The sequence below is a fragment of the Sus scrofa genome, chromosome 8, assembly GCF_054392235.1.
Source record: "Sus scrofa isolate SSC_HxYL_T2T_F1_AM1 chromosome 8, Sscrofa_HxYL_maternal_Yorkshire_Landrace_v2.0, whole genome shotgun sequence".
Classification (NCBI taxonomy): Eukaryota; Metazoa; Chordata; class Mammalia; order Artiodactyla; family Suidae; genus Sus; species Sus scrofa.
Genome location: NC_139390.1, coordinates 80,223,057 through 80,237,767, shown reverse-complemented (window position 1 = coordinate 80,237,767; position 14,711 = coordinate 80,223,057). Strand labels below are relative to the sequence as shown.

The window sequence follows — 14,711 nt, the reverse complement described above, 5'->3', positions numbered from 1 at the left end:
CAAACACTTAAAAACTATACTTGAAGGAAAATGAATTTAGGAGATGGAGCACAAATTTGAAGAGTAACATTATGACATCAGACACCAGAGGTTTAAGCTCCATCTCTGGGGCAACACTTTCCTATGCAATGATCTTTGGTCCCCAGAGGATGGATGCACGCTCATTATTCCTGGTACTCTTAAGGAGGCAGAAATCATAGCGGCTGATGACATGGGGTGTGGACTCAAGAGAACCTTGGCTTGGAGTCTCATAGGCTTGAGGATTGGGCAGGATTATTTACACACGCACGGCCTCAGTTTCCCTATCTGTAGACTGGCAACGTAAATATACATAAGTCATATAAAACACATAACACAATGGTAGGGTCAAAGTTAGCACTCAGTAAATATCAGTTGTTCTTATTGCCGTAATGTGGGTCTTTGGAGGTTTCTGGCATCACTGCCTCTGAGCTGCAACAGCAACATGCCATCTATTTCTCTCCCTGCTTATCTCCTCGCCCAAACCTTAAACATTTTTCAAAAATCTCAAACTTAGTGGTGACAGAAGAAAATGTTCACAGTGTCCTTTACCACTGTTCCATGGGTTTCAGTTTCTTGTTTACACATAGAGTCCACTCTGACTTATCTGCACGAATGAAGCAGGACAGGGTGAAGGAGAAGCCAAGAGGCTAGTCTTTGGGGTGCCCTCCATGATTTCTGTGGAGTAGATTCACTCTGCTAATTTGACGGCCACATTTGCTTGGGCTAGGGTTAATATCCAACTGCATTCCTGAAGCTTATGTTATGTCAGCTGGGGTGGGGAAGACGGCCAGAGGACGACTGGATGAGGCTTAAAAATTAACCACAATTAGTCCCATAAAGTGGATAATAACAAGTTAACGGTGACTCTTAGTTTCCTCCCAACTCTGAAATTCTAGGAACCATCCAATACCTTGAAAAGGATGCCCTCCTCCCCTAGCCACGCCCTGCTCCCAGCGTAGGACCCTAATGGGGAAGAAGCAGCTGCAGCAGCTGGGTGTATAAGCGATTTTGTTTTTCCTGGGCCAAAAAACCTGGGTAATGGTACCAGGAACTTTGCGTCACATCAGCAAATTAGCCATAATTATATGATAAAGTGAAAATGCCTCTAACAGAAGCACTCTCCCCAAGAATTACAGGGAAATGACGGCAGGCAGCGGAAAGCATTTGGTGTTTGCAGAGCAACGTTCTTCCCCAGGAGATGGGGGGCCAGCAGAGGGGGTGGGGGTGGGCGCAGAGCATGGACGGGAGGAGACAGGAGGAAAACAAGAGAGCACGGCATCACCTGGGCTTTTCTTTGCTGTGCACAAAGCGCACTTTTTTCTCCCTCACGTCTTTCCAGCTGAAGTGGCCAGCCTTGTCGAGCTGAACCTCTTTTCCATTCCGTGAGAGCACGAGCTGACCGTTGGTAGGCGCGCTCACCACGTGGAACAGGAGGTCTTCGACCCTGCCATCCTGGTCTTGGACATTCAGGAGGAAGAAATCCAGTGGCTTCATTGAACCAATGGCCAGGGTGAGGGAGCCATTCACATGAAGGCTAGGAGTGTGTCTTTTGCCTGGAAAACATATGAATCCAAAGGTCAGGCTTGGGGCAGTCACTAATTAGGCTATTATTTTTTTTTTTTAAAGACGTAGACTTGTAATACTCATTTGGAGCTACGAAGATGAAACTCTAGGCTACTGTAGTCCATAAATCACATTCTAATTCAGTGGTTCTCACCCTGGCTGCACATGAGAATAACTTAAGGTCTCAATGCTAAACTCTAAAACTCCTAGAAGAATATCTGGGCAAAATCTTTGTGATCTTGAATTAGGCAATGCTTTCTTAGATATGACTCAAAAAGCACAAATGACAAAAAAAGAAAAAAAAAAAAGAAAAAAAATTGAAGTTCCCATCGTAGCTTAGTGGGTTAAGGACCCGACACTGTCTCTGTGAGGATGTGGGTTTGGGTCCCAGGCCTCACTCAGAGGGTTAAGGATCTGGTGTTCTGCAAGCTTTGGTGTAGGTCACAGATGCGGCTGTGGCACAGGCCCCAGCTGCAGTTGCAATTCGACCTTTAGCCCAGGAAGTTCCATGTGCCGTGGGTGTGGCCATAAGAGAAAAAAGAAAAAAATTAGATACACCGGACATGATTAATACTAAAAACTTTTGTGCTTCAAAGGATACCGGCAAGAAAGTAAAAAGACAATCCACAGAATAGTAGAACATATTTGCATGTTATATATCTGAAAAGGGACTTGTATTCTTTTCTGTATCCAGAATACATAAATAATTCTTACAACTCAGTAAGTGACAAATAACCCAATTTTAACATAGGCAAAGAATCTGAATAGGCATTTCTCCAAAGAAGACATATGAAAAGGCAGGACAATAAAAAGTATCCCTGAAGATGTGGAGAAACTAGAAATCTCATCTATTGCTGGTGGAAAAGTAAAATGGTGCAGCCACTTGGGAAGATAGTCTGGCAGTTCCTCAAGCAGTTGAAATAGAGCCACCATATGATCCAGCAATGCCACTCTTAGGCCAAATGAATTCACCTATACAAGTTTTGGGGTTCGAAATGAAGCCTGAATTTAAATTTGCTTCTCTTAAATGGTACCCTCCTTCATTGCTGGTGGGAATATAAATGGGTATAACCACTAGGTAAGATAGTATGGAGGTACCTCAGAAAACTCAACATAAAACTAGCATATGATCCAACAATACTACTCCTGGGCATATATGTGGAAAAAACTTTCATTCAAAAAGATACATGCACCCATATGTTCACTGCAACACTACTCACAATCGCCAAGACATGGAAACAACCTAAATGTCCACTGACAGATGAATGGATTAAAAAGATGTATATATACACAATGGAAGACTACTCAGCCATTAAAAAGAACAAAATAATGCCATTTGCAGCAACATGGATGGAACTAGAGAATCTCATACTGAGTGAAGTAAGTCAGAAAGAGAAAGACAAATACCACATGATATCACATATTTGGAACCTAATATATGGCACAAATGAATCCTATCTACAGAAAAGAAACAAATTCATGGACTTGGAGAACAGACTTGTGGTTGCCAAGGGGGAGGAGGAGGGAGTGGGGTGGACTGGTAGTTTGGGGTTAGTAGATGCAAACTATTGCATTTGCAGTGGATAAGCAATGAGATCCTGCTGCATAGCACAGGGAACTTGTCATGGAACATGATGGACGATAATGTTGAGAAAAAGAATACACACACACACGCACATGACTGGGTCACTTTGCTGCACAGCAGAAATTGACAGAACATTGCTAATCAACTATAATAAAAAATCTTTAAAAAATAAAAAAATAAAGATATAAATAAATAAATAAATTTGCTTCTCTTTGTTGCTTAAGGTAGTGTCCACTCATGTGTGTTGGACAAGACTAGTTCCATTCCTTTATATTTTACCTAATTTTTAATGTCAAACAGAGTGGCTTAAAATCTGTTCACTTCAAACATGTGAACTTAATGCGGCAGGCTCCTCACACCGTTCATCAATCATCTATCACTTGTCTCCAGTGTGTGTATAAAAGGATACACCAATGCACCCCGGCATGTTACCTCTACATGTTTATCTAGATATAATAAATTGTATCTGTAAGTGTATATATATATACATTTTTTTTTTCCTATAACATGGCTGTGGTTCAGGAAAAGCACCAAGTTTTATGCCAAAACTCTGAACTGAGAGTGGTGACCTTTAAACCAAACAGATTGTTACTATTTTCCTTTCAAAGAACTTACAAGTTGAATGTTTTTAATTTTCTGTGTTCTATAAACAGTCCCTTATTCCATAACAGCACCAGGGTTTTTCCAAGGATGGGAAGCCTATACTTTATATCACATGAGCCAATTTTATCTGCAAACTCAGCCTCTGCCTGGAGATATTACAGGTTACTTCACCAGACCATCAGAGTGGGAAGCCCTTACCAGCACATGTTTCATTTGAGGAGTGGGCAGAGAAGCCAGGAACACAGCTGGAAACACAAAGGCCACTCTTCAGAAAGAACCCATGGTCACAGAGGTGACACCGGTCTTTGCGGCTGCACTGCAAGCACCCCCGAGGGCAGGCTGTTGAAGAAAGGACATTCAAAATGGGGCAGGACAAAGGCACGGGCTCCCAGCTCAGGCTCCAGTGATAAAGAAATGAAGGGTGAGAGCACAAGTGCATATGACCCCAGCTGGAGCAGAAGAGAATCCCAACAGTTTCCGCTTGAATTTCACAGACAGCTGGTCTACCCTCGAAAGGAAGGCCGTCATTGCTTTACACACTCTGACTTGAACATGAGGCACAGAAATGGATTGTTTAAAAAGTTAACCATACTGCAGTTCCTGTCGTGGCTCACTGGTTAACAAATCCGACTAGGAACCATGAGGTTGCAAGTTCGATCCCTCACCTCACTCAGTGGGTTAAGGATCCAGCGTTGCCGTGAGCTGTGGTGTAGGTTTCAGACATGGCTCGGATCCCGTGTTGCTGTGGCTCTGGTGTAGGCCGGTGGCTACAGCTCCGATTAGACCCCTAGCCTGGGAATCTCTATATGCCGTGGGAGTGGCCCTAGAAAAGGCAAAAAGACCAAAAAAAAAAAAAAAAAGTTAACCATACTGACCTGTAAGGGAGGCAGTTTATAGTGATTAAAAGCATAGGCTCTGTCTAGGTACCGTTTCTCTTCCACCACCTACCAGCTGTGGAATTTGGGTAAGTTCTTTTTTAACAGTCTGCGGTGCAATTTTCTCATCGTAAAAACGGGAGCAGTAATAGCACCTAATGCAAATGTTTGTTGGTTGGATTACATGTGCTAAATACAATGCGAAGTGAACAGAACAGTATCGGGGCACAGGAGGACACAAATGTACTACTAGTATTACCACTATTCTTAGATTATTTTTACTTCAATGCATGAGGAAGGCAAGCTATTTAGAAGACCATGGAGTATTTCTTTGGATCAAGTTAATAATCTTCTATAATTGAGGTGTTTACTGCATAACTATTCAGTGTCCTTAGTTAAGATTTTGTTATAGAAGTGGTGCAAGGTAATTTAAAGGGCCCTGAATTAGAATCAGAAAGTTTGAGTTTAATATCTGACTTTATGCTGCCCTGGCTCTTACCCTTAAGTGTCTTTTTTTTCCCTTGTAAAACAGGATATGTAGTGTTCGCCTTATTTTACCAAGTCATCATGAATGTTAAATGAGATGATGCAGATGAAGGAAATTTGGGGAAATGTAAAATGCCATGCCCAGGTAATGGCACATTATTAAATGTCAGGTATTCATTGAAGTGGGGCACATAGTACCAAGCCTTGGAAGCAATGATGAGAACAAACTGGAAGCTCTTGTGAATAACTCAAGGGACAAGGAGACTAAGACTTTGGATTTAATGTTAGTTTAATAATAGAAGTTCATTAACTTGTCCCCAGAAATCCTATTCCTCAAGGATATTAGTGCAATATCAGGGTCACCGGTAATTTAGTCCACAAACTGAAAACCCTGAGTCCATATCAACAGGGCTGGCCCTCACATAATGGACACTTCACCTTAGTTCAATATAAGCTTTACATTCCATGAAATACTGGCTTCGTTTCCACACAGCTTTAGGGACAATATTGATTTGTGCAAGAGAATTATTGGCCTGCACATCCACATTCTATTTCGCCAGCCAGTGGCAGATGTGCACGAGAAGTCATCAATTACTCAGGCCAAACGCCTTGGATTTTCATCCTGCTCTGAATTCAGATTCTCCTTGGTTCCCCGAGAATCAGTGCACCTGGCTTACTTGCTGCCCTCACTTCTCCAGAGAACTGAGCACAGCCTCCAAGTTACCTGTGCATTTGTGATTTGCGTGATCTGCAAAGTACCCCTTCCCACATTCCTGGACACAGCGGGCTTCCAAGAGGAGAAACGGCCCTTCACAGCGGGTGCACACGTGGGGACCTTGGCACTGGAGACAGTGGCTGCCGCAGCCTGAAAGACAGAAGTCAAGTCAATAGGAATGCATGTGGCTTGGCCAGGGGCTCCTGGCCCTTGCAGAGAGGCAGTACAACCTGATGTGCTGGGCAAAGCAGTCGACTGGGAGTCAAGGAGCCAGGCTTCTGGATGTGACTGCTGTGCCTACCAGCTGGGTGACTTCGAACCAGTCACTCCACCTCTCTGAGCCTCATCTTCTCTCCTATAAAATAGGAGTGGACACGCTGCCCCGCCCAGCCTGGATAAAGATCAAATTAAATGATGGAAAATACTGAACGAATTATAAATGCTCAAATACCAGCCAGTATCATCAGTATTAACTAGCCCCTGGCTCTCTGCACTGCCTCAATGAAGTGTCACTCTTTCCTGACTAACCTGGTTGTTTATCAGAGTATCTATCACCCAAGGATGAGCCAGAGAAAGGTGATGGTTAGATCTACAGTATGTAGAGGTTTGTGGGAGGCAGATGGTGGAATAATACGGACCAGAGTCCACAGACCTCTATATCTGGAGCACAGGTCTGTTCGGTTTTTAAGGAAATGCAAAACTAATGGTCAAAACATACCTGTTGGTGTGACCATATACTCTCAAGATTCCCACTTGGACTTCAAATTTATCAAATGTTCTACTTGGGCATGGGAGAAGGAAAGAGTGGACTTTTTTTTTCTTTTTACAGCTGCATCTGTGGCATATAGAAGTTCCCAGGCTAGGGGTCACATTGGAACTGCAGCTACCAGCCTACGCCACAGCCACGGCAACGCCAGATCTGAGCTGCATCTGCGGCAATGTTAGATTCTTAACCCACTGAGCGAGACCAGGGATAGAACCCACATTCTCACTAAGACTATGTCAGGTCCTTAACCCACTGGGCACAACAGGAACTCCTGAGAGGAAATTTTCATTATAACAAAGAAAATCTCTCAGGAAAGAAGCCAGAAAGTGGATAAAAAGCCCCAAAGGAAACTTGCCACAGGCTCCTTCTCAGAACAGTAAAAATCAGAGAAGGGGAGTTCCCATTGTGGCTCAGTAGTTAACGAATCCCACTAGGGACCATGAGGTTGCAGGTTCGATCCCTGGCCTTGCTCAGTGGGTTGGGGATCCAAGCGTTGCCATGAGCTGTGGTGTAGGTCACAGACGAGGCTCGGATCTGGTGTTGCTGTGGCTCTGGCGTAGGCCAGCGACTACAGCTCTGATTAGACCCCTAGCCTGGGAACCTCCATATGCCATGGGAGCGGCCCTAGAAAAGGCAAAAAGACAAAAAAAAAAAAAAAATCAGAGGAGGGTGAAAGGACACTTACTCTTGCAGAGGCCCGAGTCGCGGTAAAATGATGGTGAGCACTGCTCCACGCAGGTGCCGTCCTGGAGAACGTAGCCATCCATGCACTGCAGGCAGTCTGTCCTCAGAGGCCCGCTGCATGCATTGCAACTCCAATCACACTCTAGGATGAAAGTTCCTTCCATCAGTTGCCTTTCCGTCCACCCTCAGTCCCAGAGACTAATTTATGAGGATGCTGTCTGCGGCTGCTCGGGGTAAAGTAAGGACAACATAGGAGATGGCAGATAAGTGAGCTCTATCGAGGCTCTGCTTGTAGCAGCCTGAACGCCTCTCTGAGGTTGAGTGTTTCCTAATTATGCTAGACACAGGCACGTACAAGGATTTCCCCACACTCGGGCAGAGGCTGCTCGTCAGCCGGGCTGCTGAGGAGCCAGATCCACCTGATCTTATTCCGCATAGACCCCAGAGTTCTTTATCCTCCAGTCACAGCAGGTGCATGCAAAGCCTGCTCCAGGGAGTGGCCAGGTTGCTTCCACAAACCTTATCCGACTTCCTCCAAATGCCAATAGGTAAAGGATGTCAGAGACTCAACTAAGCATGCATCTGCTTTCCCCAGTGACACCAGCTGCGTGACTCTCTTCCTCTGAAATATCAGGCATTGACCAACACAACAGAAAGGACCAATGATGTTAGAAATAAACGGGGCATAAAGGAATTGTCTAAAGACAAAAATCTTCCTGAAATAATGGAAGATCTCATTTCAAGCAGAGCCGACTGCTTTACATGTTCAGTCATTCGACAAGTGCCTATCGGATGCACGGCACTGAACTGGCGTATTAAGTGGAAGGTGTAGACCCTGCCCTGAAGGAGCTTATGTTCCAGTGGGTCCCAGCCTTAGATGTGCTCCCACGTAATCCAGGAGGATTGTTAGCAATATAGATCATCAGGTTCAATATCTGGACTCCTGAGTCAGTCTCAGGAAGACAGGGTGCTGGGGCTATTGTTTTTGTTTATTCGAGTTATTGGTCATGAGTTTTTTGGTTTGTTTTTCTTTTTATGGCTGCACCTGCGGCATATGGTAGTTTCCGGGCCAGGGGTCAAATCAGAGCTATCTAAAGTCACAGCTACGGCAATACCAGATCCAAGCCACATCTGTGGCCTATGCTGCAGCTCACAGCAACACTGGATCCTCAACCCACTGAGCAAGGCCAGGGATGGAACCCGCACCCTCACAGAGACAACGTTGCGTCCTTAACCCACTGAGCCACAACTCCGGCGCTGTTGTTTTTGATGGCTCCAGCAATTCGGATGCAATCAGAGAGCATGTGTTTGAAAGGCAAAGTTCTAGCTGGTAAGGGGGTGTCCTTCATGCATGGAAGACAGGACAAGAGAACAGGGTTAAATACTTGGGTTCTGAAGTAAATGTGTATTCAAGTTAGGGCTTTGTCACTCTTTATCTGCATGTCTTACACACTTTCCTTAAGCTTTCTGAGCCTCCATTTCCTTATCTGTAAAAGCAAGCACCTATTTCAAAAGGCTATTGTGATGATTAAATGAAATAATGAATGTAAGCAACTCGGCACAGTGCCTGGCACATGGCAATTTAATAAATGTTTGCCACTGAACTGGTCTCCTTGGAGAATGTCTCTCCACTCAGAGCTCCCCGGACCCACCGTCCCTCTCAGCTAAGAAGCTGGGGGGGAGCTCTCATTAGTCACTTCTCTCTCTTCCTTGATGCAGTATCTCTAAGTCCCAAAGAAGCAGGTAGATGTGCAAGATGGTACACGTGCTTCCAAGAAGATTTATAAAGTTAATCTCACTCATTTATTCGGGTGAATCAGTCCTGAGGGAAAATGACTAAAACAGAGCCTTGGAAGCGGCCAGCATAGTTATGAAATCATTTACAACAGGGAGGATTTGTGATAATCTTGTTTTTCACCGCAGACTAACAATCACTGGTTAGAAAGGAGAAAAGAGAAAAGGTTTTGTGGTCTGGAGCACAGCAGACCACCTAAGTTAACAACCACGTGGAACTGCTTGGACTGGAAAGCGTGCAATTTTGCAAAACCCTCAAACATCCCAAGTTCACTTGACAGATGTTTGATTCCATCTCTGCGCCTGAGCTTCTCTGGCAGAGCTGGAGAGATAGGGGAAACATGGAATGGAGGAATGGAGAAGGGAAATCCATCCTGCAATCTGGTTCTTCCCTTTGCTGAGCACTGCCATTCGCAGAGCATAAGCTCCAAGAATTCTAACCACCGGAGAACAAGGGAGAAGGTACTTGTTTTTGTTTTTATTTTTTTATGGCACATCCATGGCATATGGAAGTTCCCAGGACCAGGGATTCAGGGATTGAGTCTGAGCTGCAGCTGTGGCAACACCGGATCCTTTAACCCACTGCACCGGGCTGGGGATGGAATCTGCACCTTGGTAGTGACTCAAGCCACTGCAGTTGGATTCTTAACCCACTGCATGCCACAGCGGGAACTCCAATATTTGGCTTTTGACACTGCTTCACGATAAACCATGGAGGACAAGGAATGTGTCTTCACTAATTTAAGAATGTTAAGGAGAGATGAACAAATGAGACACAACCCTTGTCCTTGTTAAGCTTAGAGTCTGGCAATCTAGAGTGGTAAATACAAATGTCTACGGGGCCCAGAAGGCAATGTCAATCTTTGAAATAGGCCTGCTGTGACAGAAGAGGGAATAGAGGGGCCTGGGGCAATCTGAGGAGATCAGGTCCACATACGGAAGCATCTTCTACCTACTGCTGACTTGTGAGAATGCAAGTCTAGTATTGCAGGACCTTCTGACTTTTGCAAAAGAAACTGAAAATCTCAGCTTTTGTGTGAAGTCTGATTTTTAAAAGGCAAATAATTAAAAATTTTGAAACACTGTTCCATTCAGTGGGCCAAACAAACATGTCTTGGACCAAATACAACCCAAGGGTTTCCAGTTTGCCACCTCTGGTCTAGTTCCTAACACCGGGCAAAATATCTAGCGCATGGGAGGTACTCTGAAATATTTGCTTAATAAAGTCAATGAATGAATACATACATACCTAATGACTTCTGGCTACCATCAGAGAACGTCTATATGTCCAATGATGGTATTTTTCCCAAAGTTGGGGAGCAGTCATCTCTAGAAAAGGGGCATCACCAAGTAAAGACATCATTGTGCAAAACTGGGAAAGCTTTACCTTTGCATGTCTTGCTGGAGAGGTCAAGGTAGTACTGTGGAGCACAGCTCTCATGCTGACAGTCCCCAAAGAGCAGGACCTTGTTTGGATCTCGGCAGGAGGTACAGCTGGCCTGAGAATCACAGCTTCTACAATGCATGTCGCATGCTGAGCAGATAGCAAAAGAAAATGACCAGATGATTACAATTGCAAATACTGAAGCACTGATCAAACCTAGACAGATGCTGCAAAGGAACAGAGCATGGCTCCAACGTGTTTTTTAATCATGGCTCAGAATCCTCCCCCTCTGATCAACAGCAATTGAAAATGTTGTTTTTTCCAAAATAAAAAATCTTACTTTCCAAAATCCACATGGGTAATCTTATTTTCCAGGGATGATAAATTATCAACCCGAGAATGGAAATCCGACATCCAAATTGCCCTATGACTCAGCTATAGAATTAATTTACACTTATTCCAAGATCTCTGGAATAAAAGTCCCAAGGTTCATTAGAACCTTGCTTCTTAAGGAATCCAGCCCTCTACAGTTCATGGCGTAGACTCAGATTTTTGTGTGATGCCAAGATTAAAATCAGGCATCAACTTTGTTCTGGAGCTCAGGAAATCCCATATTTTAAGATACGAAGGATTTTAAGGTGCCTGGGCTTACTGATTTGCCCTAGCTATAATTCTTAGCAGCCACTTCACTCAGGCGCTTGGGGATGATCCCCAGGTCTTCCTGAATTTAACAACTAGCATTTCTTCTTCTTCTTCTTTTTTTTTTTTTTTTTTTTTTTTTTTTTTGCTTTTCAGGGCTGCTCCTGTGGCACATGGAGGTTCCCAGGCTACGGGTCTAATCGGAGCCACAGCCACAGCAACTCAGAATCCAAGCCACATCTACGACCTACACCACAGCTCGTGGCAACACTGAATCCTTAACCCACTGAGCAAGGCCAGGGATCGAACTAGCAACCTCATGTTTCCTAGTTGGATTCGTTTCCATTGCGCCATGATGGGAACTCCACAACTAGCACTTCTCCATCTGCTCAGTTGTTCATGCTGGAAACCTTTGAGCCCACCCTGACACCTTCTCTTCTCTCACTCCTAATCCAGTCATTTACTGGGTCTTATTTACTTGAACTCTCAAATATAATTCTCAGAACATGTAGCACTTTCCCCCGTCCACAAATGCCAAGTCACACAAGCCATCATCATCCCCTACTAGACCACTGTCATAGCCTCCCAATTGGTTTGACTCCCTTGCATTCTATTTGCCATGTATCCATAAGAGTGATTTTTTGTTTGTTTCAAAGGACACCTGCATCTATGAACTCATGGCTTTCTTCAATCCTGGAAAGTTTCCAGCCATCATTTCTGCAAATACTTCTCCTCCATCATTCCCTCCGTTCTTTCTACCTAGAAATCATAACACATGTGTTTGAATCTTCTCAGTGTAATCTTTAACGCTTATGCATTCTTCAGTCTCTTCTTTGAGAAGTCCTTCCCTGACTCTCCAGCCTAGAACAGGTCTCTGGTTACTGCCCTTAGAGCTCCTTAGAACTTTCACATACGTAACAACGTTCATTTCAGCTATTATTTACCATCTGCATTCTTTCAAGCTGTAAGCTTCATGAAAGCAAAGACCAGGTTTGTTTTGTTTCTTGCCATAGTCCCTAGCTCCTAGCTGGTTGTTGATAATTTTGTAGGTATTCAATAAATATTTGCTATGTAAATGAAAGGAGCCAGATATTATAAGTATATACACTCAAGCACTAGTATCTCTGCCTCACTCTGAAATCTTCTCTCAGTATGTGTCAAAGGAAAAGTCTGGAGAGTGAACATGTGAGATTTCATTCTATAGAATATCAAAGTGTGTGGCCACAGTGCAGGAAAATGACTTCCCTATAAAATAAAAAGAAACTCCTCTTGTTTCACCTACAAGAAAAGCCACTGGAGTAAAATCTTTGTTAGAATATGTTGACTGGTAATGAAAGGCCCTAGGAATATTCTGAACTGGATTTTCAAACACATAGTTTGAGAATAATTAGAAAAGAATATTTGGATTGCTGGAAACTTATATGAGATTAAATTTTATCCTTTGGGAAGCAGGATTTCTACACAGGTTATGTCTCAGTTTTGATAAAAGATTTGGCAAAATTCCCAATGATAAACTTGCAAATACCGAAATGAAGTGTGGGAGTTCCCGTCATGGCTCAGTGGTAACGAATCCAACTAGTATCCATGAGGACATATGTTTGATCCCTGGCCTTGCTCAGTGGGTTAAGGATCCAGCATCGCCGTGAGCTGTGGTGTAGGTCGCAGATGTGGCTCCGATCCCTCATTGCTGTGGCTGTGATGCAGGCCAGTGGCTACAGCTCCAATTCGAACCCTCGCCTGGGAACTTCCATATGCTGTGGGTATGGCCCTAAAGAGTTAAAAAAACAAAAACAAAAACAGAAGTGAAGTGTGGCCTAGCAGTTGTAGCTGGATTTGAAGATGGCTGAAATACAGATGCAAAAAAGATGGATTGGGAGGTTGGGCCTGGCATATGCACCCTGTGGTGTATGGAAGGAGGGTCAAGCTTCATGAAAGCAAAGACCAGGTTTGTTTTGTTTCTTGCCATAGTCCCCAGCTCCTAGCTGGTTGTTGACACAGCTACTAGAGAAACTAACTTAAGCTGAGCAGCCTTCATGTAACCTGAGTGTCAGCTGGACCTGCTGGACATGGAGTTGCAAAACGAGGTCCCACGGCCAGTTCTTTGGTTGGGGTGACAGGTCAGTGCTCTGTCCTGAGAGCTGAGAGCTTCTCGTAGTTTTCTTCCTCAAGCTTCTGTCTGCCTCTTGTCCTTGACTCCTTCTATGAAGTCGCTCATTCCCGGAGCATAATGGAACCCCCTCACTGACTCCACAAAGAAATGGGTCCATGTCAAGCATTTTGAGATGTTAAGAGACTACATGGAGGACTTGGAGGGATGCAGTAGTGTCACACTAAGGGGCAGGGGCTTCCATCATTCCTCTTTGAACTCTTCTTCCTCTCTCATCGAACCCCTCAGTCTTCTGCAAGGCAATCTCCACATGATCTTGTCTCTTGCAGAGTGGTTCAGCACATACCAAACCCCTCGGGTTCTCTCTCAGCTTCCACCTTCAGAGGAGTGTGGGTGAGGAGCCTTTTCTCCATTTTATGATATTGAGGCCACGGAGGGTATTATGCCTATTGCAATCATGTTGATACGACCTGGAGTACCAGGCGCAATTCTCCAAGGTCAAGGACCCCACAGAAGTGCCAAGAGGACAGTGAAGAAGTCACAAGTGGACCAGGAAGCAGGGATGCAATTTAACCATCATTCACTGGGGAGGGAGGGTACCCACAGCCTATGAAGTCCATCCTCCCTCCTAAATAGGCCTGTTTTCTGCTGTACCTCTGAGGGAGGGGCCCCCATTTTTGCTTACATACTCCGCCAACTCCAGTCCTGCTTGGAGCAGAGAAGTGCAAATGGGAGACGGCGGCTAATTTTTGAAATTTAAAGGTAATCATATGAATGAGGGAGGAGTCTTTCTATATTGCTCTAGAGGGAAGTTCCAGGGCCGATGAGAAAGAACTGTCAAACTACTGTCATCCCCACCCATGGACCTAACTTCCTTCGTCATCTGCAGAAGCCTGTGAGGAGGTAAGAACGAAATTCTGCCTTGGGCGCCTTGGAGTTCTCCTACTCCAAAGCCCATGGTTTCAAGTTCCGAGATCCTCATCTCTCATTTCTTTTTTAAAGTTTCTGCTCAGCTGATCATCCTTGAATTTTAGAGCTCAGTATGCAATTTCTAAAGGGTTCTGTAACCAGAATCTAGACAGCCCTCAGCTCTTACTTTCTTCTATAATATGGTTATAAATGCCTCCCTTTAATACTGACTATATTTCCTTAAAAGCCCTTTACTGCACAATTTCTGAAATTGTCAGGCCTATAATTGCCTATAATGATGGGCATTAGAAAGGGACATTGTGGGTTTTTTTTTTTTTTTTCATGTACTAGTAACTCAAATGATCCCAACTTAGGGGCATACTTTATTCAATCTTTGGCAGAAGGAAACCTAAGCTTCAGCAAAGGACTAAAGTTAGAAAGTTCTTAATTTAACTGAAATAGTCTATAAAATCCTGTTTATATGGTGGCATACCAAATGCATTTGTGCATAGCAAAAGCTTCCCAGAAGAGAAGTATTCCAATGCAACGTATTTTTGTCATACGCTGGATAAGGGATTTC

General features: G+C 44.1%; 1 protein-coding gene across 3 annotated transcripts in view; it reads right to left on the bottom strand.

Annotated features, from left to right (window-relative positions):
- The window catches only part of FRAS1 (Fraser extracellular matrix complex subunit 1), a 453,363-nt gene that overhangs the window by 145,025 nt on the left and 293,627 nt on the right, over positions 1-14,711 (bottom strand). For all 3 annotated transcript variants that reach the window (XM_013978814.3, XM_084972579.1, XM_021100604.2), the window contains exons 23-27: positions 10,480-10,626; positions 7,300-7,440; positions 5,858-5,998; positions 3,971-4,111; positions 1,304-1,574 (exon numbers count right to left, since the gene is read on the bottom strand). In XM_013978814.3, coding sequence (XP_013834268.3) covers positions 1,304-1,574; positions 3,971-4,111; positions 5,858-5,998; positions 7,300-7,440; positions 10,480-10,626 — 841 coding nt within the window. The remainder of the gene's footprint in view (positions 1-1,303; positions 1,575-3,970; positions 4,112-5,857; positions 5,999-7,299; positions 7,441-10,479; positions 10,627-14,711) is intronic.